Source organism: Amblyomma maculatum, chromosome 1, assembly GCF_055883805.1.
Source record: "Amblyomma maculatum isolate TAMU_Amacu chromosome 1, ASM5588380v1, whole genome shotgun sequence".
In the NCBI taxonomy this organism is placed as follows: domain Eukaryota; kingdom Metazoa; phylum Arthropoda; class Arachnida; order Ixodida; family Ixodidae; genus Amblyomma; species Amblyomma maculatum.
The window spans coordinates 244,269,553-244,294,685 of NC_139344.1; the positions used below are offsets into that span (position 1 = coordinate 244,269,553).

Here is a 25,133-nt window from a genome sequence, read left to right on the forward strand (position 1 = left end):
ATTCCTGAAGGACACCATAGATAGCAGGCCGTAAGTTCACTGATAATTATTGATTTCCATATCGAGCTGTTCGCAAAAATTGTTAATTCTGCCTTGCCAACGCAATTTACACCTACGTAGTGAAGCAAGCATAATCTGGCGAAATGCACGACTTTGCATACAAACGTAAGCACGAACATGTACAGCCATGTTTAGAGCACTGGAGCTATTGTATGCTGAGTAAAATGTAAAAATGTTTAAAAGCAGGTTCTGCTTTTCGTGGAGAGTTCGCGCGCGCCGACTGTATATATCGCGGCGATATGAGCTATACCGCGCACCGGCCGCTCGCGCGGTGTATCTTTAGTTTTTTTATTTTTCTCGACTTTGCCATCAGGCATAACGAAAAAAAAATCTACATCGCGCGAGCGGTCGGTGCGCAGTACGTGTAGCTCATATGGCCGCAATAGTAGATCTGTGTGGCCTCAGTCGGCGCGCGAAAAGCAACGAGCAATGGTATGGTGGCCCCGATCGCTTAAGGCAGAAAAATGAATTGCAGGCAGAATCATACATTTATTTATGGCTTTCTATTTTTGATTACTGTTTTCTAACAACTTTTCCTATCAAATAAATTATGCAGTTGTTCAGGCTGGTTGCCTGTTAATGAAAATGGTTCTGTTATAGATATTTTAGTCGCATACATTCCTACTGATAACTAAGATCGGCAATTGTGCATATTTTAACTTGTTCAAGGTACTTTAGGCAAGCTTCACCATCACACTTGTCAGCTGGTAGAAGCCAACTCTATTTGTGATCGCGTTATATTCGTGCAAAATGCGGTACTTCTTTCAAAATATTTCAACCTTTATTTCTTACTTTTGTTAGGCTCATGAACATGTTTTCGTCTTTCTTGTCGCCATTTATTTTTATGGAGAAATACGTTATGCAGGACTACAGACATCAGTGTGATCAGCATTATAATAAAACACTAAGTGTAACCACAGCTTTAATGATGTTGTAATGGGAGGAATCCTCGGGGAAGACCTATATGTGTTTTGGTTTGCAAACTTGACCAGTTAAACTTGTCAGATTGAATTGTGCTCCTGGTTTATGCTTCTTTATGGAAATGGCAGATTCAGAAAAGTTTCCTTCACTGCTCTCTGCTATTTGTGCCTAATTACTCAAGCTAGCCTTCAAAACAACAATGAAACTTGGAATAATTTATAATACTTGGGGTTGTTCTACATCGCCTGATACTGCGCAGCCCACACATGAGCATTCCATGCACTTTTTCTTCCCGTAAACATTGATTCTAGCACTCTTTCTGGATGCAGTGACGCTTGTCTAGCAGCAAAAAATGCATTATTGCAGAGTTTACATTGGAAGAGTTTTGCACCACTTGTATTAGTCTCATGGTATTTAAACTAAAAATTGACTCTGTGGGGATAGTTAGGACCTGCATAGCTGTGCAGACTTGCATGTCGATCCGAATTTTCAAAAAGCTGTCATAAGACATAAAAGTATACTTCTATTTTCAGTGAAAGCAGCATTGTTGTTTGAATGAGGCAGTCAATCAGAAGTTGTGGGATTCTCTACGGGGCTGCGGCTCCGTTGTCAGAGCAAACAACGCTCCGCTAGCTCAGACCACAGTGGTGGCCCCCAAGAACAACACGAACACCGAGGACCAAAGGGTAACAGGTTTAATGGTTTTCCTCAGTCGCGCACGCGCGATCAAGCAATTCAGTTCACCTGGTTCCAGTCTCTCTTTTCCGGACGCGTCCGCACTGCTCGCCCGTCCGGTCCGCTCTGTCGAGGTGGCACACCACCACACTCCCTCGCCACAGCAGTCGAGGGAGAGATGAGGAAGGAGGCTGTCACGTGATGTGGAGAGGAGAGGCCGCGCCTCACTTTCGCCGCCGCGTCGTAGCCAGGAGGGGAAGGAGCAGTGGTATGGGCCCTCCCACACCCCTCCTACCTCAATCGAGGCCCTCCGCTCGGGGGTGCAGGCGCGCGTCACTTCCACCCTTTAGTGCCGTTGGTCTGGCGTCTCGCCAGTTCCCTGCCCCTGGACACTATAGGTTGTGCCCCGGAGAGGCAGGCTCTGCATCTGGGATCTTAGTCGCTGCTGCCGGGGTGAAGGCGCGAAGTTCGAAAGCTGGAATCGTGGTGCGCCGCTTGCTTCAAGCAGCGTCGACGCCCTGGGATTGTCAACCAGAGCAGGAGGCAGGGCTCGTTCATCTTCTCCAGCCAGGGCTGAACAGACATACTCGGGTCCGGGTAAGCCCAGACTGCGGCGGGAGAGGTCAGAGTGCACTGGTATCTCCTCGCCCTCCCGTTCGTTACTCGGTCGAGCTCGCATGCGAGCTGCTCCAAGAATTTTTGCAGGCTGGCGCAGCCACAGGGCGCGCTGTCTAAACATCACCTTCGCCGCTCTTGCCGCCTGAATGCAGACAGCGTGGCCCACGCGCCCGGAGTGCCGGTGTCATAAATAAGGCCAGTCGGCGGGCTAGGTCCCTCTGAACGTGCTCAGCACAGGCTTCGCGTACAGGAACACTGCCGGCTTGTGTATCGACACGTGCCGGATAACTTCACACGAGACCGCTCGTGCCCTTGCGGTTGACATTAGGCGACTTCGCCTACCTTCCGCACTGTAACATCGCGGAAAGGACTGCCTTCCCTTGCACGCGCTTGCGCGCGAACTCGCGCGTCTGGCGTTCCTCCCTCAACAGCTCGAATGCAAACTGTGCAAGCAAGGACCGCGTTTGAGGCCTGCATGTGCGCTCTCACGCATGCGGCCTCAACGATTTCGCTGGCTGCGGGTGTTATAGCGATGCCGGTAGAGACTGCTCTCAGCATCGCCCGCCTCGGCGCTCTCCGGGACGAGAGGCGTTTCAGCTTCCGCAGCATCTCTCTGTAAATACTGCTTCAGCTCTCCCACATGAATGGGTCCGCTTATTCGGCCCGAGTGCGGGTCTTTCAGTCGGTAAATCAGCCGCGACTGTTTCTCTGCGATCACAAAGGGCCCGACCCATCGGGGCGCAAGGCCGGCCGCGAATCCCGCGGATGCATGGCTGAGAACATGATTTCGCCTCAGAACCGTGTCTCCCAACTGGAACTCAAGGTCCCTGTGGGCTTGGTCGTAGCTCGCCTTTTGGCTTGCCCTGGCCTTCTCACGGCTGCGGCTCGCCTCCTTAATGGCATTGGCCAAACGCTCTCGTACTCGCCGTGCGTAGTCGTCGACATTGGCCTCGACTTTGCGAACATCGTCCGACTTATGGGTCAGGGCCGTGTCCGTTGGCGTGTTCAGCTGCCTGCCAAACATGAGAAAAGCCGGCGTGAAGCCGGTCGAGCGATTTACACTCGTGCGCAGAGCGAAGGATATGGCGTCCAAGTGCTCATCCCAATCATTATGCGACCGCGCATATGCGCCCAGGAGCGGCTTGATATCCCGATTGCGGCGCTCGCTCACTTTGGACTGGGGATAAGTGGTTTTCTGCTGCCGTACACCCATTGCCGCGCACGTATCACGAAACACCTTCGACGTGAAATACGTGGCGTTGTCGGTTATCAGTCGCTCTGGAAAGCCAAAACGACAAAACACCTCCGACAGCTTTCCCAAGATCTCCCGGGCAGTAGCTTTCCGCAGCGGGTACAGTTCAGCGAAAGCGCTGAAATGGCACGTAACGACGAGCACGTATTTGTACCCCTTTTTGCTGCGCGGCAGCGGCCCCATCAAATCGCACGCCAGGATTTGCCATGGCTTCATGCTTATGATGGGCTGGAGTAAGCCAGGTGGTTTGCCACCTCTTGGCAGATGTGGCATGTTCGCACGTAACGACATACGTCAGCCTTCATTCCGGGCCAGGTAGCGAACCGACAAAGCTTCCGCCATGTCTTTGGGGCACTCCCGTGATCGTCGGCGTCGTGATAGTGCCGGATAGCGGCGCGGCGCAGTTTGCGCGGAATCACAACTTTAAAGCACTCACTGGAGGCTTCTTTGTCTGGCACGTATTTTAGCAAAGCTCCTTCACAGTCCAGCAGGAAGTTCTCCAACTCACTCGTAGCAATACCAGCTACACTAGAGTTAGCGCCAACCACACTACCAGTGGCTTCACAGCGCAATTTGGCCTGAGTTGTCAGAGCATCCGTCTCTTCGCTAAGACAATTGATTAACTCCTGACAGTACGAGTCTTCCTGCTGAGCTTTGAGAAGCTCTTCTCTGCTGAACGCAACTTCGAGGGGGACTACTGCTCCCACAAAGCGCACGTGCTTTCGGGGCTCCGCAGGCGGGGTGCTGCCCGCTGCGCGCTCCTTACGCAGAGGGGGAGACAGCTGCCCTTCCGTCTCCTCCTCGTCTTCGCCTGCCGGTTGGGTGTCAGTGACCGGCGCCCGTGACAGCGCGTCCGCGACAGCATTGGCAGTCCCTTTTCGGTAGCGCACTTCGAACTCGAAGCGTTGTAGTGTCAGGGCCCACCGCGCAAGCCGACCGCTGGGCTCGCGCAGGCGTTTCAGCCATGTTAAGGCCATGTGGTCGGTCTCGACCGTGAACCTTGTTCCTTCTACGTACATTTCGAAACGTCGCAATGCGTAGATAATGGCCAAACATTCCTTTTCCGTCGCTGAGTAATTGCGTTCTGCCGGCGAGAGCGCGCGGCTCGCAAACGACACTGGTCGCAGCTGATCCCCATCCATCTGGAGGAGTGCAGCGCCCACTCCGATATCACAGGCATCGGTCTGGATAACGAATGGCTTGTTTAGGTCAGGCAGCTTCAGAGCTGCTGTCTCAGCGATGGCGTGCGAGAGCTGGCGAAAGCTCCTTTCCTGCTCATCCCCCCATTGCCAACGGGAAGACTTTCTTAGCAATTGTGCCAAGGGCGCTTGCAGGCGCACACAGTTTGGAATGAACTGTCGGTATTATCCCACCATACCGAGATATCGGCGAACAGCGCTGACATCTGTAGGCGCAGGAAACTCCAGGATCGCCCGAAGTTTCTCTGGATCAGGAGACACCTGCCCCCGTTCAACTCGATATCCAAACAAGCTCACCTGAGCCTGGCATATCTGCGCCTTTGCGGGATTGAGCGTAAGGCCAGCGGACCTGAGCTTTCCCAGAACGTCTCTGAGGTGATCGAGGTGTTCCTCGAATGTGTGGGAATAGACGATCACATCGTCCACGTAGGAGAGGGCGTGCTGCCATCGGGCATCGCCGCGTACGCAGTCCATTAGTCTCTGGAATGTGCTCGGAGCGCCGGACAATCCAAAGGGCATTCCTTTGAAGTGGAAAAGTCCTCTGTTACATGAGAACGCCGTTTTGTACTCATCGCTTGGTCGCATTTCGACCTGCAGATACCCCTTGCTGGCGTCAAGTATCGAAAAGAACTGAGCGCCGCCAAGATTGGAAACAATCTCGTCTATTCTCGGAAAGGGGTATGCATCTTTCTCCGTGACCTCGTTCAGATGTTGATAGTCCACGCACAAACGCCAAGTGCGGTCTTTCTTTGGAACGAGCACCACTGGGCACCCCCATGGACTTTGAGAACGGCATATAAGACCAGCATCGAGCAACTCCTGGAGCGCCTCATCGATCGCTTGCCTTTTTAGCAGCGCTGACGGGCCTTTGGTTACATTGCCAGGGCAGCGCGTCACCCGTATTTATGCGGTGCTGCACCAGATTGGTACATCCCGGCTGGTCTGTAAACATATCGTCAAAGTTGTGTAGCAACGACAAGAGTCGGTCACGTTGGTGTTCTGTCAGCGCACCGGCATCGGCCAGCAATCTCTGCATTTTCTTTTCCGAATGCGGATGAAAAGCGTGCTGACAGGCCGCCGCTGCCGATCGCGGCAGCTGACACGGAAACCCACTGTCTCTTTTTCCGCCGGCAGTGGCCGGGGTTGATGCGTTTTCTTCTCCGACTGCGGAGAGGGAGCATTAGCCCTGTATACATGGACTCGACAGCACCGGGTCGGGTAAGCGTCGAGTAAGCGAGGTCACCATTACTCGACCCGATTGGTGTCTACATGAACTCGCTTTCTAGCGAGTAAGTATCGCAGCGGCGCGTAGCGTCGAGATTTGAAGTTATTGTGCAAGTTTCTTACTCGTATTTGATTCCGTCGCCTTTTATTATCGAGAGCTTAGATTATTATTTTTTATCGTTGATGACGGCTAAAAAGCATTCAACTTCGCTGACGCTCCTCGCCGTTCCGGTTGCTTTTTAATCCCAGAGTTCGCCATAACTCGACTCCCTGATTCGACAGCGTCTACATGCTTTTAGACAAGCGGGTCAAGCGAGTTAACCTATTCCCTGCAAGCGAGTTAACGCGACCCGCTGCGCGGCTATTTTACTCGACCCGACTGCGTATACGTGAACCCGACAACTGTTTTTTTACTCGACAGGCTTACTCGACCCGACTCTGTCGAGTCCATGTATACAGGGCTATTGAGACGGGCCGCCCTAACCGAGCTCGGTCGGGGGGGCGAACAGCGCTCATAGGAGGTATGCCTCCCGTCTGCGAGCGGATCGGCCATGCGCGTGAACAACGATTGCGTTGTAACCGGCGGTTCGGCGAATGGCCTGAGCGAAGCACACGGGCTCTCCCGATAACCCCCACTGGCGATATCGATCACCAGTCTAGTTTTAGCCAAGAACTCTCGGCCTAGGATAATTGGTACTGTCAGGCCAGGCAGGTGAACAAAACGCATTCTGCGTACACGCTTATCGAAGCGCACTACGAGGCGAATGTCACCGCAGGAGCGCACCTCTCCGCTAGCGAGCAGGAGGGGCGTTGTTCGCTGTCGCATCCGAACGGACCGCCGTCGGAGCTGGCAAACGACCGCGTCTCCAATGAGCGAAATGCTTGCACCCGTGTCCAGCAGTGCCTGAAATATTGCTCCCGCTACGGCGAGGTCAACAAAAGGCGCTGGCGTGTTGACTCTCCAAATATGAATGCGGACGGGACGGATACAGGCTTCCGAGCGTTTTCAGCCTCGTTTCCCGATCTCGAGGGGCAGTTTCTGGCTATGTGACCAGTTTGACCACAGCTAAAGCAGCGCACAGATCGCCATGCTTGTTGCTGCGACGCTCGGCGGGTTTCAGAGGCACCCCGACCGTCTGGCCGTATGCGGCCCTCCGGGGGTGCGTTGTGAGTAGGTGCGGACTTTCGCGGCTGAACCCCGGTGAACTCACGGGGGTTGAAATCAGCACTGCGCAACCGGTACCCAAAGGGATCCAGGGCGCGATCCGATATTTCGAGCGGCAACGGCTCGCTCGTGAACCCACTTGCCTCAGGTGTGTACTCACTCCTTACCGTTGGGGCGCCGCTCCAGGCACACCTCGGCTCTAGTGATTCTCTAGCCGGTGGCGGGGACCGGTATTTACGGGCCGCAGAAATCTGAGCCTGGACTCTGCGAGCTTCAATGGCAAGCTTGTTCAGGTCGCTGAATCGGCAGCTGCTCAAGTAAAGCGCAAATGTGGGGTGGCACTGGCGGAGGACGCGTTCCACTCGCTCCGAATGCGAAGCTTCCGTGTCGGCGTACTCGTACAATTCCTGCATCGCTCGTACGAACTCTACAAGCGATTCATCAGGTGCCTGTGTCCGCAGCTCCAGTTCTCGCCGCATTCGCTGCTTGTAATCGTACGGAAGGAACTCCTCCCTGAACAAGCGTCGAAAGTCAGACATAGTGCTCGCTTTGTGGCCTACCAATAGGTACCACCGGGCGGCTTGATCGACGAGTGCAACTGGCAAAACTCGTCTCAAAATATCGCTCAGGTCACTCGCAAGCTCATACCGGCGCAAGGCCAGTAGGAAGTCATTTGCGCTCTGCGTGTCGCTGTAGCCACTGTATGTCGGTATCGGTACGCCGATCCGAGGGCCAGGCGAGTGCGCCTGCTTCAGCAGCTGTTGCAAAGCGAATGCGAGGACGTTTGCGGCGTCTCCCTCCGGGTGACATACTGCGCGCTCACTAGCCGTCGAATGTGATGCGCGTGCCGCTGTTGCGGGCGTTCTCCAATCGGGGCCAATGGGCCATTCCGACTGAATACCGGGGGGAATAAAGCCTTCGCCAACGGGCAGTAGCTTGTGATGCAACTCGGGATCTCCCGATGCTGGGTACGCTGCATGCCTCTCCGTCAAAGGACGGGGAGCGCTCGCAGCATTGGCGGGTGTAGACGCAATTTGGCCACCGGGCCAGCCTGCGTGCGCAGCGGGTGAAAGGAGCAAAGAGTAGCCGCCGCCGACGGGCGAGGGCTGTACGAGTAATTCAGGATTGCCTGTATTAAGACTCGTTTGGCGAACTGCATTGGCAGTCGCACCTGTTACATGGCGGAGCGATTGGGCCTGGAAGCCACTGCCACTGGGCACGGGCTTCGGAAGCTGGCCAGGAGTTCGCGGCGCGAACATACTAGTGCGAGCTGCATCGGCGGGTGCGCCAGGGGACACGTTCAAAAGAACGGAACTTCTATAGCCACAGCCATTGGACTGTTCCGGCTCGATGTGCTTACCGGGAATGCCCGGCGCAACGTTTCGGACGGCAGCCGCGCCTGCGGCATCATACAACACGTCGCATTGACCTCCCAACATGGCATCGGCGGTTGGATTTGATGTAGCCAAATGGCTAATGCTCGAGATCTCCCGAGCTTGGCCGCAGACGTCGGCCAACATCATTAGGTCAGACAGCCCATAGCGCGGGCTGGTCATGTTGTTCATACAGAGCTAGCTTTCCCCGCTGGAACGCCAACAAGGACCCACGTTGGTGCGCCAAAATGTGGGCTTCTCTACAGGGCTGCGGCTCCGTTCTCAGAGCAAACAACGCTCCGCTAGCTCAGACCACAGTGGTGGCCCCCAAGAACAACACGAACACCGAGGACCAAAGGGTAACCGGTTTAATGGTTTTCTTCAGTCGCGCACGCGCGATCAAGCAATTCAGTTCACCTGGTTCCAGTCTCTCTTTTCCGGACGCGTCCGCACTGCTCGCCCGTCCGGTCCGCTCTGTCGAGGTGGCACACCACCACACCCACACAAAGCGCACGCCTCCCTCGCCACAGCAGTCGAGGGAGAGAGGGGGAAGGAGGCTGTCACGTGATGTGGAGAGGAGAGGCCGCGCCTCACTCTCGCCGCCGCGTCGTAGCCAGGAGGGGAAGGAGCGGTGGTATGTGCCTTCCCACAAAGTTTATTACTGCAAATGTAAAGAAATGATAGCATGGCACTGAAATAAGTGCCTTCCCTGATATGTTGCACATCATAGGCCTTGCAGATCTGTCAAGCCAAACAGAAAGGCTGGAAATTGGCTCTACGACAGCATATAAGCTCCGCTAGTAACCAGAAGAGAGGAGTGGCAACAGTAGAGTACCTTTTATTATTAACTCAATGACTTAAGTTCCAAGGATGGGTAACCAGCTATAAGGCTTCCATTTATTACAGTTCCTAGAGTGCCATCAGAAAAATAGAGGCAAAAGAATGAAAGACAAAGCACTGCACTGATGCTATCAACACTTGTATTGAGCTAAAACTTAGGACACAGCAATGCACTGTGGAAAGAAGAAACGAATATATTACAGTTTGTCATATACTAAATTTGACTTTTTGGGGATTGTGGAAAGGCATTCAATTTAGTCCGTACAATGGCAGCCACAGAAGCATTACAACGGAATGACACGGTTTCAAAAAGGTAAAAGGGTTTTGTTCACATATGAGAAAGCCATGTAAACTGGGTCATGAAGCAATATAAACTTAATAATGTGTATGAGTCTGTGAAAAAAAAAAAGATGCAAAAATGGCAAGGATATACAGGAAAACATATACAGAAAAACAGCGTACAGGATGGAAGTAAGTTCAGGTGCAATGGTCCTAAGCGACCGGTAACAAGTGACTGGCAAAAGTTTGCGAGATGTACAGAAAACATTTTTACAAGCAGTGACATGTATTATGCAAGTTCATGCGTTATATACATGTTTAATGTTTGCTCCTTTGATATATGCAGGACTTCAGGCAACTACAAGCCTCGGCAAATGAGCAAAGAAGCTGGCTCCAGCAGCGCATCAACCTCGGTGTCCGAGGCGCACATAATGCTGAGCGCCAGTGTTGTTCCAGAGGCCAGTGTAGTGCTAGAGTGCAGTGAAGGGCATCAACACAGCACCAACACTGTAGAAGTTGAAGAAGTGGACCCTTTTGAAGACTGGGATTTGGATGCCTTGTCTCAGCATGCTTCTCCACAGCAGCACTCGCCAGTGCGGGAAGTTCTTATGCCCCAGCCAGTGCCTACACAAGAAAAGAGGCGTAAAAAACACACAAATAAGGCTGACGATGCCACGTTAGCCAGCCATGTTGGGAAACTTACAGACGCACTCCACACAATAAGCAAAGAGCATGATGAATGCGACCTTTTCTCTCTATCTGTAGCGAAAAGATTAAAAAGGCTACCGGCGGCTGAGCAAACCCGCATGCAAATAAGGATCCTGGAACTTTTCCAGGACCTGTCCCAATAAAAGATGGGCATATTGATATGCATTCCCACATATGAGTGAATGGGTCTTGCTTGAACATTTAACTGACTTTTCATCTGATGCACAGAATATGAAGAAAGCACGAATAGCTGCTTTGTTTCTGAGAAAAGAATCAATTATCTCTAGTGCATGTAGTACAAAGGCAGCACTAATATGGCTAAAAAAATTACAGGTGTTTGAAGAAGCATACATGCATTAAAATCCCCAGACAAGCTTGCAGGAACGCCATGATACAAAACAACTGACCATGCAAGTAGCATGCTAAATATGTGTACACAGTTAAAATAGCTAGCCCCAGTGTGCCCGTAACAGTTCTAACGTAACAGCAATGTTAATTTCCAAGAATAATTTCCTCCTTTTCTTGTAATAGACTTGGCATGAAAACAAAGAGCATACTCTAAATCAATAAATCCCCATTGGATGGAAATTCTCATCCTGCCCATCTTTTTCATGCGGAGCATTGATTGCTTTTTTTTAGCCATGCATGCATACAAACTTCATCAACCCAAGGCTTTTCTGTCCTGATCAAAAATTTGACCCTACTATGCTCATGGATTCCTGCTACTTCACTTCCTGTCAGCTTATTGCAATAGAGACAACACAATATTCAAGTGGCAAGGAAATACCCTTGCTACGATCAGGTTTGTGAAAAAGGAAAGGTACATGAAGATTCAAACACTTAAGCCTGGCAGGAACTTGTTACCTGGTTTAGAGAAAAGCCATAGCCTGTCAGCTTTGCTTGCTGTACACAAAGCTAGCCAACATTTTTGTCACAGAGAAATAGGTACTGCATATAGGGAACCTGCACTGCATAGGTAGCGCTGTAATTGTCCTGCAGCGTGACTCAAAAATGCTGCTGTTAGCCACTTGGTTCACGATAAATGACCGAGCACGTTCAGCAGTATTATAGATACGCGTTTGACAGATAAGGGCCCAGGCGCTTTGGATGTATCCTAATTATCTGACACACGTCACGCAAAGCTTCGACAGAGCGTGCTAGATGATCCTGTAAGCTCATGCAGGTGGCGTGAAAATGCCCTAAAAAGCTAAAAAGCCGCCTCAGAGGTATTTGCTCTTCTCGCTAGGATATGTGTTACGGCGTGGCGATCGACACAGCAAACTTCATTGCAGGTTGCCTATAGCAAAAAAAAAAAAAAAAAGAAAAAGATATGCGGGCTCTTTTCTCCACGTCAGTAAGCATAATTCGACTAATCTTAAGGTGTTGAAGAGCCTCGCGCGAAATGATATGTGCATGGTGTGCAGTCTGCTGTGGATGCTCGAATTTTCACTAGAACCTCCAGCTTTTCCCCTTACTGCTGGCTCCAGTAGTTGGTGTTGTCTGCTGTTCGCAATAATGCAAAAAGAAATCATTGTAGTAAACAGAGATATTGCTATAGGAAACAGTGCCATGACTGTTAACTTTTGTGTGGCCATACTTTGTAACCAGAACAAAGTGGGCTCGACTGAACCACCAAACCTGAGTTCCCAAATAGCAAAGCCTGTAAGCAGAAGGCACAAGTTAGAGCAGCACATCTTTATATGCTTAAGCATATGTTACCTTTGCTAGCACGCATGAGGCTACTGGTTTGGCACTCGTCTCAATGCAGCATCCATCGAGACTCCTGGTTGCTGCCACTGCCAGGAGACTTCGCCAACAGCGCTGTAGAAGTAGGCAGCAAACAAATCTCTAGCTGTAGCGGCATCAGAATGGTGGTTTCTGGCGTGTGTTGGAGCAAGTGAGAAGTACCGGGGCTGCGAACCATCCCCCAATGCCCCTTGGATGCCTTGCCGCCAGTGTCCTTCCACAACGTTCCCAAATGCGTCCTCTCTGTCTGTGAACGCGTCCGCCCGAGGATTTCTCACAGTTAGGAAGTTGTGCAAGACACAAGCGGCTTTGACAACATAGTCAACATTCTCGGGGCGCAGTGGGATAGTCCGCAGTAGTACTCGCCACCTGGTCGCAGTTATGCCGAAAGCATTTTCAGCGCACCTTCTGAAAAAAAAAAAAAGACCATTTCAGCCCATAGTAAAGTGAAAAGCTTGCCATGTTCAGCAAACATATATTTAAATGCATGCAGACAGGGGTATACGGATACAGTCAAGGGAATATGATACTATGAAAATGCATTTATTCGAACTTCTGGCTTCAAACCCTATAGCGAGAGCCAGCACCACTTGTGCCAGCATCCTGGTGCTATACCATAAAGAAAGGCTGTTCTTCTCCTAGCTTTTGTTCTGATGTTTCAACTTGGCCGGTGCAAGGGCGTGCTCACTAATGTGAAGGTCTTGTTTGAAGCCTGTGGTTTCTTATGAAAGTCCAACTCTCCCAACTAAACTCTCGAAAGAAGAAGCTGTCTTCATTCTCTATCCAGGTGTGCAAGGAGTTCAAACAATGCTTACCGAGACCAAAGTTTTCATTTTACATATGTCTAGGCCTCCAGTTTCCTACATTCTGACCATTTCCAAAATGATACTAGGACAAATGTGGCTCCAGCACATGCACGCTACTTTGCCAGCATTTTCTATCACCGTCAGATTTCCAGCGTCCCCAGCCAAAAGCAGTGTGAAAAACATACTGGCTTAATACTGGAAGATGCTGGAGGGCACTGGTTTTTACAATAATGAACCCAATTACTTTTGCACAGATGCTTCGGAACTAACCATGGAGACTATTGAAAAATATCTCATTTCAATTTGGGATAAAGTAAGAAATTTCCAAATTACGCCTCTTTCTATATATAACCTGATTACAATTACGCTTTATAAAGTTAGATCAAACAATGCTAATAGGGAGTTTTAGAATAGGGGGATGCAAGGCTTGGGGCCCCCAAGGAAATAGCGCGCGGCAGCGCAACGTGCTAGCCGAGCCGCGAGTTTTAGAATAGGGGTTTTCCCGACGCAGCGGAGCCGGGCTTACGTTCGTCGATTGCAGCGCCACGACGGTAGCCAAGGAAAAGCATTTTAATATATAAAAGCAAACAACGTTATATTATTCATCAAAAAGTACTATTATTGTGCAAAAACTATCTTAAGACTACCGGTTATATAAACCGTTTTCGTCAGACAAGACGAAATCGGCCAATAGTCAATCCAGGCCGAGACCGGGAAACCTCATTTGAACCTTCCGCGCTTTCCGCCGTCTGGTCCCCATGGCAACCAAAGGAGGCGAACTCGCTAAGCCTAACAGCTCGGTAAATCCGGAAGCAATCTGAAAATATAGCGCGTTTTATCGCTAAAATTTGGTTGTGCGGGCATCATAAGACATAGCATAAGCTTCGTTGGCCTTTCGTTTTCCATGAACGCGTAACACCATGGAGCGGTGACGACGAATGTGTGCCGAGGCGAGCGGCCGCCGCTTGGCCGAGCGCCGCCATGTTGCCGTAACCCAAGCGACCCAACGGCGGCTTGGGGCGAACGCTATTTTGGAAAAATAGGGGCCGCCCCAAGCGTTAACCCAAGACCCCAAGCGCGCCTTACGTTCTGCGCATGTAGGGTGCCTCGATGCCCGCGCCTCCGCTCAGGGTGAGGACAGCTGCGTCGTCTGCTACGGCGGCCGCCATTCTCGCGCCCGCGGCATACAGGTTTCGTTCTCGTGGGGGGAGGTCTGCTCGCTTCTGGCTTGCCGCGGGCGCTTAAAGTAAGAAAAATAAGGAATATTCTGGTGCGCTTTTGTTTTACATGAGAATATAATACTTAATTTTGTTGGAGAGCCTGCCTTGTGCTTTTAAAAACAGGACAAGCAGCCAACATCAAGGCGTCGACAGTAACAATGAAAGCGGGTATGCAAGATATGCGCCAAATATGTCAGTGAAGCTCTCCTAGAATCTATCGCTAGAGTTCAAAACCTATCTCTTATGCACTGAACCCTTTGGTGCGTGGAAACAGCAACCCGTCCCAACATAAATTTGCGTCGTCAGGTCGCTTACTCGAGTGAAGCGACCATACTCCTAGAGAAGCAGAAGGAAAAAAAATCCTGAAAACGTTTATTTACCGAGGTTTGCGATAGATTCCGATGAAAGGAACCGTTACTAAGCAGAGGATCATGAAATAAAAAGTTTTGAGCCGCTTTTCAGTTAAATCTCGATGACGGTTATGACAAGGCGTATTCTGCATACCACCACGGGCATTGGCAGCCCTGTTGGTGTTATCATTCCTGCGCATGTTTAATGTCGAGAACAAAACGCTTGAAAAATGCCACAATCCACTGCGTGGAGGAGGGGGGGGGGTTGAACATTTATTTTAGATCACATCTCCCTCAATTGAAAGCATTTAATTCTGTTCACTTGTTCTGTAGTTAATTTCAAACTACTAAGTTTATTAGAACTGCTGGAACACATCGGGTGATTTCTGCCCAAGCTTCTTTGGCGTTCTTTATTAAATTTGTAGCTATGAATGTCCCAATACAGGTGACTGCAATGGATGGGTAAGAAAACTGAGCAGACGCGGTCAATGACACAGCGTCTTGGTTTCGCACGTTCTGAAAAAAAAAACGATTATCAGCAACGGTAATAAAATATAAGCACTCGCCTGTTCGTCTTGGTATACCTGGATGAAAACAAAAACTGTTACCCAAGCAAACATGAAATCGTTTATTCAGTGGTTATGAAAACACACAATAAAGTTACCAATATTTCTGCTTATGGGAACGCGACCATTATTGCACTTTTTCAAAGTAGACATCTATGTTAAATAGATGACTGTAATTGACGAAACAGTTGTGATTGCATATATACATAGGTGCAGAATTCAGGTTTCGAAGCAAAACTTTCGCGGAACTTCATATTCCGGCTTGGTTACGCAAGGCTGACTCCAGCACAAGTTTTGCTTCCGTGGCCACTAGAATGAGGGCTCGGAATTTGGCGAAGATGAATTCGGAGCCTCACTCTGGCATACGCAGCAGTCAACATTTTTCTTATTCGCTCTTTGTGAGCCATGCAAGTCTTCACAAGGGGCTTGTCTATCTGTTCAAGATATGCGATCAAAGAACGAAGTGGCGACTTCATGGTGAAAAATGTGCCGGTACACCATGAATTGACGGCGGTAAAATGCTCTTCATAGTTTTTCAATGTTTTCATTACATCCCTGCTAGGATATACGAGGTTTTGTCCATCCCTGACGTACTCCTTGAGTGCAGTGAGGGAAGCATACTCATCGTCAGGGTTGCCAAGGAGAGCAGCCTTGCACTGCGCACAAGTTATGCATTTTAGAATTCCTTTCAAAATAAAACCGCCAAGGTAAAACAAGATACGGCACTCGGTTGACGTGAGCTCTTCAATGAACAGGATTTCCGAATCATTGATTTCATCGATTTCGTTTTCTGTACCTTCCTTCTTGGCGTGTGCAAGCAGATCGACAAGGTATTCCCGGTCGTCAAGCTCGTAACTTGTCGACCTAGGAGTGTGAAGAAAGTGGCTGACGCTGATGAGTCGAAGTGCGCACTTCAAGTCGTACGCAGTGGGCACTGGCTTCATGAGCCGCACCACAGAAAAAAGGTTTTCTAGGCAGTCTTGCAACAGCCTGCTCGTGAGAAGGAATTCATACCCTTCACTGCCAAGAAGCACATCTTGAAGGCGAAGGACAGCCGTTGTTGCAATTAGGACCCCTGCTTGCGATGGCTTCCACTGAGATCCAGTGCCCATTTTGAGTTCTCTGATCGTGTCTATTGCCATACGCAGTGTGTCTAAGGCGGCATGATATTTAGTCATGTTTCTGCGGCTTAGCGCCATGGTGGGATGACGCGCTGACATAAGGGCGTACCACCTAGAAACGAGGTCCATAAACCACGCTGTTGTTTCGGCCTCTGGCTCAATCACTCCTTCTTTTATTAGGAACCGAATAGCTGGCGGGGCTTCGCGGAAGAGCTGGACAGCGACTCCAACTTTCATCTTGGTGAAGTGTCCACCACTAATGTGGTTTTCTGATAAATTTGGTGCTACCTTAAGTTCATTGGCAGCATCATAATCCAAGACGGCCTGTACATGCTCTAGTTTCACCTTCGAGGAAGGCAATCCGTTCTCGCTTACTGTATCATCACTCAGTGTGAAAACTTTAGAGCTTAGAAGCTGTCCTTTCAGGTTCTTAAGGACATGTGCTGGGTCAGAGATGAAAAAAAGTTCCTTCCCATCTAGGGTTGGGTGGGGTATTGAGCACGAAGTTGTTGAATGGCGGTGACTCGAAAAGCCAAATTCTCTCCACATAGCGCGGTTCGCTGCACCCATGTCACAGGTGACTACCCGTACTCTTAGAGAAATCTGGCTGCATATCTGAACTATTTCCAGGACATATGTCTTGAGTACAGAGCCGTCCACGTGCCTACCAGTAAATTCATAGGCTATCACTTGCTTCCATCTTTGGTTTACCCCACCTAGCATAAAGACCAAAGCATGGTTGGCTGCCTCTTCAGGCTTCGAGGGCAAGGTCGTTCCTCCCAAAAGCACGTCTTCTCCACGGTCGAGTTCAAATCCGGGTGCTATCTCCATTTCATCTAGAAAGAGAACGCAGTCTTTTTCCACATCCTCCATTCCCTCTGCTTTGGACCTCATTACGTCGATCACTTCATGCAGGATACCTGGCAGAAACTTCAGGATCTCAATTCTTCTTGCTAACGTTCTGCTTGATGGGAGAGGGTAGCCAATCTTTCTGAGCGTTTCATACCCAGTGGTTCCACACGCAAATTTAATTTTTAGGCCTTGCTTTACTGTTTGCGCTGACCATGAATTGCCACGATTGTTGTTCCGAGAAAGGGCACGAATTTGGTCTTCATTTAAAAACTTCGTATTTCGTGAGAAATTAGCTGCCTCTTTCTGCAGCTTACGATTCTGCTTCTGTAGTTTTTTTACAGTGTTCTTAGATTCTCTGTGGTGTTGTTTCAGCTTATTATTGGCTGCTGTGAGATCTGCTATCTTCTTCCAAAGCTCTGCTGCCCCAGAATCAAAGGGTTGGGTCGCACGAGCCACTGCAGTTTCTTGAGGCCGTACATCCGTGGTGGTCGAAGTAAATTGCTCACTAGCATTGCTTTTTTCTGTAGCCACCAATGTCCCATTTATCACTCCGTCTGACGATGAATCTGCTGGAGGATCTTCTTGCGTATTTAAGGGAAGGACGTTTGTCACTTCTGGTGAAGAACCTTGTGCGGCAGCGTCATCACTAAATAATGCAGGCATGTGCACACTTCGGTCCCTCGGTGGTCTTCGCTCTTTAGGAAGTTCTGGAAGCATATAAATAAGGAAAAATAGCACATTACATATTTAAAATAGTGGTCCTTTTGCAAAACTCCGAAGTAAGCTTTTCTGCATTGCAAAGGACTCTTCACCATGGCGGCCCATCCTAAACGTCAGGTGCAGCTGTTTTTCACCCTCCTTCAAAAAAAGGAGTGGCTAGGCAAAACTGGTTCTAATCCCTTTATCCCGACAGCGTATCGTGCGAAGGAAAGGAACGCCGCATTGTTCAGACTATATATGTTTGCAGCATTCTACATTTTTCTGACTCCAAAGCTGGTTTGGCGGCCAAGGTGAAGGAATTTTGCTGTGCCAAGAAGCTGACCTCCAAAGTTTTGAAAAGGGTCCATAGAAGACGCGGCAGAAAATTTAACACGTATGCAAATCAACCACTTCATCACGTAAAATTTTCAAATGTAGACGACGAGGCGATAAGCAACATGGTAGCAAACACCAAGGTTAGGAGGTATCTGACCTTTGAATGGGAACACCGTTGGGACAGCATTGGGCTTGAGTTTTTTCCAACCGTCCGCGCGGTTTTGTTCGAAGCTCTTGTCTTCGAAATGAGCCTGCAGATGAATGTGTTATTGGAATTAGCCCCACATTGCCTGCTCGAGAATGAAAACAACAGCACGCAAGACAACAGCGTAGTCCAAATATATCAGTCGAATCAATCGAATGAGCTCCTTAATCTGCACATAACAACATATACTGTTTATCTCATTCACTGAATTAGTGCGGTGTCGTTGGGCGAAGCATAGGGCTAACAGGCAGCGCAAGCTACCCAACGCAGCATACGTGTCAAAAACTCAAAAAATCGTAAGTAAATGAATTCATGTTGGCTCCTAGACGACCCAGATGCAGAGTAATTGCCACAGCTTATGTGCCCTCGCTTGTGGTCGTGCTCTGTGCCTTGATTCGTGCCGGCCGCGGTTCTCTGACAAGCGCCTCGTAAAGGCAATTATTTTTTAATGAGCAGAAGCGGCGAAAGCACGTTTGGTACGCATTCACGAGCTTAAACATTGTGTCATGCAATTTAGGATGCAAACAGGCAAGCAGCAGACAATGACCGGTTCGGCGCGGAAGCGTGCCTTTTTATTTACGCCGAGCAAGACGAATAGTGCGAAAATGACATCTGACCAATACAAATCTTGTACTACACTTAGCTGGCTAAACGCAAAAGCGGTAAATCGCAACAAAAACAGCACTGAACCAACATGCGGCACTTACACTACAGACACATGAGGAGCTCGTCGGTTGCCACTTGTCACGCTTGATCCGGACCAGCCACAGAAGCCTTCTTTTCGGGTCTCTGGGAAAATGAAACATCCTCCAACCATTTCTCGCATGGTTGGAGCATTGAGGAACACAACATCCAGGCATTGCACGGCGATGAAAGCCGCGCGAACGCAGGCACTTAGCAGTGACGCCCGCACGACAGCAGAGCGGCGAGGTCGGCGCGGGCAACACAATGGCGGAGGGAGCGCGCGAAAACAGTTTGAGGCGGCGTCGAGTGGTTCAAAGGGTGACCTCACCCTAAGCGGGGGCGCGCGCATCGAGGCACCCTATGCGCATGCGCATTTCGACGCCCCAAGCTCCTTGGGGGCCCCAAAGCTTGGGGCCCCCTATTCTAAAACTCTCTATTATATACCGTGCTCTGCTCAATCTGTAATTGAAGATCCGCTTCTGGTCATTTAGGCACCTTAAAGGGTATGGCCGCATGAAGTCCGTGCGCAGCTGGAATGCCACGTCACCGACGAAACCATACGGTGCAACTGTTCGTGACCTGGGCAGTTTCCCAAGCCTGGGGATGTCGAGAATGCCATCATTCAGGTCACGACCAAAGTCACTTTTCTTTAACGTTCCGCCATCACTAAGCCGGCCTTCTGCGCCCACATCGATGAGGATGTACTTGCAATGGCTGTCCACAACTGCCATGAGCACCACTGAGTCCTAAAATGAAAAGCATAGCACATATTGAACTGAAAGGCTGTGCAAGTGACAGCACACAATACAATATAAATGTAATGACGCAAAGGCCAAATTCAACTGCAATAAATAATATAGCAGTCCATGCATCTACTAAAGTTCTGTAGTAATGAACAAAACTTTTGTGCCAATCGCGTGAAATGCACTGTCGAAGCAACTTTAGCTCTCGAGGTGAGGCATTATTCACAATGAGGTATAAGCTACCTTGATAAAAACCTGCAGTAATAATTTACATTGTGACCTGATAACATAAGCAGACTTGCTACGACTCGATTTGAAGAATTTTGCACATGTCGAAATGCACCTTACCAAGCACATGTCACAAACTTTAACCTACTGCCCAATGATAAAGCTAACTGCTTTACTCAACTATGATTTGCCCAGCTATATCTTGTTCCAAATGTCTAATCATGAATCATTTGGTTGATGCCAGTTCATGGACACATGACTGCCTTATGACAATAGTCGAATATGTGCAATTTTACCTTGTAGTTGTAGTATCGGCTTCCAGAATTTGGAGGGCAAACAATGGCAACATGTTTCCCATCGACTGCTCCCAAGCAGTTCGGGGACTGCCACCAAATGGCAAAATCTTCGGCAATTTCTTGCCACTGTTCCTTTGTTCGAGTCTGAAAGCAAACAGCAGCGCTATTTTAAGACGGAAAGCAGCAATCTGGCAAAATATGTCATCTTAAAGAAAGTCAAAAGCCAACAACAGATATGCATAACACAATTTTCTCAATTTTCACAGCCAAGAACCTTCTCAAAAGTATAGCTTGACAAAGATGATAACAAATATGTTTAGAGCCTCTTAAGTCGCCCTCTTTTAATCAAGTTCCTCTAATGCATAAACCTATAGCTGCACTCTGTGGCATAGATGTCCATTAAATCTGCTCGTATTTAATTGTAATTTATAAGTATTATAGGATAATACTGTCCTGTACAGTCTGTCAATAATATACAGCCCAGCGTGTTCACTTCTAAACCCTGTAACAAGGCTCCTGTAAACAATACTGGAATAGACAAGCTAGAGAAGAGTTCGGACGAGATTTATCATCTACAAGGTTTGGAACGCTGGAGATGTGCAACGAGCCCAGATATGGTGCTTAGAATCAAAACCCGTGGGCCGTATACTTTTGACAAAGACTGTACACAATGTGCATACCAACTCGTAGCACTGCAGTCAACAGACTGGAATGTAATCAATAAGAATGGTATATTGGGACACAAAAACAGTTTTGGATTTGCTAGCTGTAAGCTAGCAAAGAATACACCAGAAACTAGCAAAATGTTAAGAGTGCTGGGAACTCTCACAAAGCCTCTGTGAAGCTTAGAACAAAGCACTTTAAAATGAAGGGTACATATCTAACAGTCTACTTCTAATCACTTTCATAGCAGAGTGGGTGAGCATTAATGATGTTGTGCAGTAGTACTTGTCTCACCATACAGAAGTTTCAATGAAATGCAACGGGTGACAAAGTTTTCAGCAAAGGTGCAGCTCACCTGCATGAAAACTTCTTTCAGTCGTTCCCAGATGGCCCGGAATGTTGCATGAACGCAGCGCCTCGCAGTCTCGATCCCCACACGGAACGCAAGTGCAACGTTGCAGATGTCCTGTCCTGAAGCCAAGTAGCTACAAGACAAACAGAATCAATACATACAGAAATTTCATCTTGATCGTATGGTTTTTTTTTTCGATATTTGAGTTTTTCAAGCGTCTTTCGCATAGATAAGGCAAGGAAAGGAATTTCATTATATGAAACTTCTAGGTTTTAACAATGCAATGTTACATGTTTAGCACATTATTACGCTAATTATGCCAACATGATATAATCGTGTAAAACTATGCAACCTTTCGTTTCGCGTCAGTCAGACAACCACACAGGCCGAACAGAGTGCCATCGGCCTGATTACGGAAATGGAATGGCATACGAAAGGCTTGTAAACCTACGAGGATGTGTATTCCTTTCTCAGGTCACTTCATTATAACTTAATTGTTTCAACCGGCCCCCTTACCTACCCTCTCCGGCACGGCACTCAAGTATCCGGGAGAGGAGTACTACTAGACTGACCATTCCTTTCTCTTTTTTTTTTAAGAAACGTAAAAGGTTTCAAGCTTGGTTTTTGTGACAGCGTTTGGATAGGTCCAAGCTCTGTACAGATGGAGACTCCATGTCCTGAATCCAATGGTGTCTTGATTTCTTGGGGGTCGGGAACCACCAGGGCGGGCGTTTAATGATGGCGCATGTGTTATTGCCACATCTGCGTCATTTGGTTGCTTCGGAATGCTTCTTTTTTTCCTCCACTTCCAGGCCCCGTTTGGGGTTAATTCGAATCTTCTTCTTGGCCTTGTGGGCCGCTACTTGCGTCAAAACGTAGAAGTTTAGCGTTCAGAGTAAACTTAGCAGGTGGGAGCGCTAAAGCTCCGACGAATGGCTAACGAACAGCGCAACAAATAAAGTGAAGCTCGCTAATTCTCCGATATCAACTATGAAGATGAGAACTTCTCCAAATTAGAAAAATTAGGTAACTTTCAGCTTCAGAACCTACTGACTTCATGACTACTTCATGCCGTTTGATCGATGGCATAGTGTGTTGCCAATCAAAGCCAGGGAAATCACACTCCGCTTTTTAACTCTGGTTCGCAGGCGCTCGTCTGCGATGGTGCATGCCTGGAGTGGCAGGCGGCTACTAATGGCGCAGTGCCGAACGGAGCAATCCAAGGGGGTGTGACCTCTGATGGAGAGCCGCTCTACGTTGCACGCGCTCTCTACAAGGGAATGAAGACTGTCGGCAGGCTGCAGCCTTCTCAGCGCTGCGCGATAGTCACCTACGGCGGCGAAGAGCATCGCTACACCGACTACGAAGTCCTCGTCTGCAAGACAGTCAACTTTTGAGAAGTCCAAACAGCCTCTGCAGCTGCAGTAGCAGTGCATCCTGCCTGAAATCGTTGGCGAACGACGCATGCACTAGAGGACATATTGCTTTAATTTGCGCAGCCATCGCTATGTGGGCCTATGTTGAAGAGTATGGTGCAGGCAATCGCCCAAGTTTTCAAAATATGATCAAACATGGCGCCGTCTGGAAGCGCTCACGATGGGCTTACGCTTTTGGCGGCACCACAAATCGCGAAGATATTGAAATGAAAATTACCGAAAATAAATGACTGCGAATAAAAAAGCCATCCTTGTGGGATTCGGGCTTGGGGCGGCTGCACTTTGGGCGGCCGCCGCCCGTGCCCTGTTGTTCTCCTCGTTCCCTTTCTCCCACGGGAGGCGGCGGAGAGATGTTCGGACGACTTGTCACTGCCGTTCGGCCACAGCTCTGTCCTGGCGTCCCAGTGGCTGTTCTCATTGGCGCCTTTTGGCGGGAACATGGCACCGCTTCGACGGCCGCGCTCGCGCGACAGTCCGAGCGGAGCCCAGAGAGAGACCTCTCCGAGACATCGCAAGGTGCGTACACTACTGTTGTATGCCGGCCTTTGTCCGCGCAGACCAGTGTGTACTCGAGTTCGCCCGCTCCGGGTCGTACCTGAGAGCGCAGCTCGTGCATGTTGATCGTGATGCAACGATCCACGACAGGCGTACCTTGCGGTGGTTGCCCAAGCGCTCTCAAAGGAACCCTTTCGCCAACGCGAGAGAGAGATCACAGCACGTCCTTGCGTGCTTGAGGCGTGCATTCTTTGTCACTGCGTACGTTCAGGGGAGCCTTGCTCCCCGCGCGCTCCCGGGACGCGGTGACTGAATGTTTGTGTACCGCTGGAGGACGGTGTTGAATAAACGTCTTCTGTGCCAACTAGGAGACTTGTGTTTCTGCAGCGAAGCGCTCTCCTCCCTACGGAGGTTGATTGCGCGCTGCGGTATTTCAGTGTGCGCGTGGTGACGGCTGATCAGGGTTTTGGCTTGCGCGACGTTCGAACCCGCGGTGGTTGGTGGCCCATGACCACGTAGAAGCCACATACTCTAGTAGTGCATTTTGGCTATTCGTGTAATAGAGATTGCGGGTGGGGCACCAGGAGAACCAATATAAATCGCTTGGAAAGCAAAGATCCATGCTCGTAGCACGCCTTCATCACCCACATCGCCATCGTCATCGCCATGGTAGTCAGGCCATGGTCTGGCCTGATCCAGAACTTTGTGATCCCCCGATACAAAGGGGAATGGCCGCATCAGCATCAGCAATAATGGTTTTTTATTGCATTTGGAACAGCAGTACCTGCGGACATATTATAAAAAATGACTTCCTAAATTAAACGCTTTATCAATGCATCAGCGAACGCCAAAAATGTTTTCCTACCATTCCCACTATTCATTTCAGTAAATTTGAGCCGCCGCCAGTTATATCGCCGCCGATCCTCACGTCCAACACGTCGTCAAAACAGAATAGCAGCCAAACTCTCATGTTTTCCTGTAAATCAGCTAAACTGAACTGATGCTGGTCTATAGCCTTTAGTCTGCGAGGAAGGATTTTGACTGAGTCGAAATTTAGTAGTAAAGCAAGCATTCCGCAATTATGCACGATGTAGATGAGGCATAGCAAAAGTTACTCCGAAATATTTATAGTGTCTCTTGCAGCCGGCATGGTCATCCACAACGAAAGTAACAAAATCCAAGTCTAGAAAAGTATCAGGCCAGGAGGCGATCTCTCCAGCAACTACGGCCGCTCAATGGAAGTTGCCGTGCCTACTAGTATATATACTATTCATTGCATGCTTACAGGCAGGAAACATGGAGAGGAGTGGATTAGGTAAGCGCTGGGAACAAAAGCTATTAAACTTGGTAATTTGAGATTCCCTGATGATGTTGCCTGCGCAAGTAACTGAAAGGACGTATTCCGAAGCATGATCGAGAACCTAAAAAAAAAAAAAGAAAGAAAATAACAGAATGGTGCGGGGTGGGTGTAAAAAATTTAAATATGCAATAGACTCGGAATTTCACGACAGTTTACACTGGACTGCAAAACATATTGGAAGGGCCAGCAAATGTATCTTCTTCATCCAGGTATGAAACAGCTGGCCTGAACCACGGTAGCGAAATGACGAGGAATAAAATACAAGAGAGACATTTATATTAGTGTTTTATGCATATATAACAAACCTTCAACATTGATGGCAAGAGACAAAGTGCAGATTAAATTTTGTCCGCCGAGGGTCTATATTTAAACAGACTTTTCAAGGTTCGTACAACGGTTGATCATAAGTTTCGGCTTTTATTTTTTGTCTTCTGGTTTTTACGACGGATATTTGACGTACAAACGTAATTCAATTTACGGAACGCAGTACCAATACCTTTGCCATTCCACTGCAACATTAGCAACGATGTTATCTATAATATGGTCCCGGAGGATCGAACGAAGATGAAGTATTTGAAGGACAGAGGTGTGCGTTTTAGTGCCGGTGTTTCTTCATCATTTGTTGATGCACAGCTTGTATCAACGTTCACAGGGCTTACAC

At 49.0% G+C, this 25,133-nt stretch overlaps 1 protein-coding gene and 1 long non-coding RNA gene across 2 annotated transcripts in view; one reads left to right on the forward strand and one right to left on the reverse strand.

The window, feature by feature from the left end:
• Nucleotides 1-22,863, forward strand: part of LOC146206107 (pfs47 receptor-like) — a 57,021-nt gene extending 34,158 nt beyond the window's left edge. The window contains exon 3 of the mRNA XM_084590753.1: nucleotides 22,330-22,863. Coding sequence (XP_084446879.1) covers nucleotides 22,330-22,578 — 249 coding nt within the window. The 3' untranslated portion in view covers nucleotides 22,579-22,863. The remainder of the gene's footprint in view (nucleotides 1-22,329) is intronic.
• Nucleotides 8,839-19,533, reverse strand: LOC146206108 (uncharacterized). Its single transcript, XR_014704345.1, has 3 exons — nucleotides 19,395-19,533; nucleotides 12,034-12,468; nucleotides 8,839-10,230 (listed from the first exon to the last, which is right to left on the reverse strand). It is a non-coding gene; the product is annotated as an uncharacterized LOC146206108 (long non-coding RNA).
• Nucleotides 22,864-25,133: the final 2,270 nt, after the last annotated feature.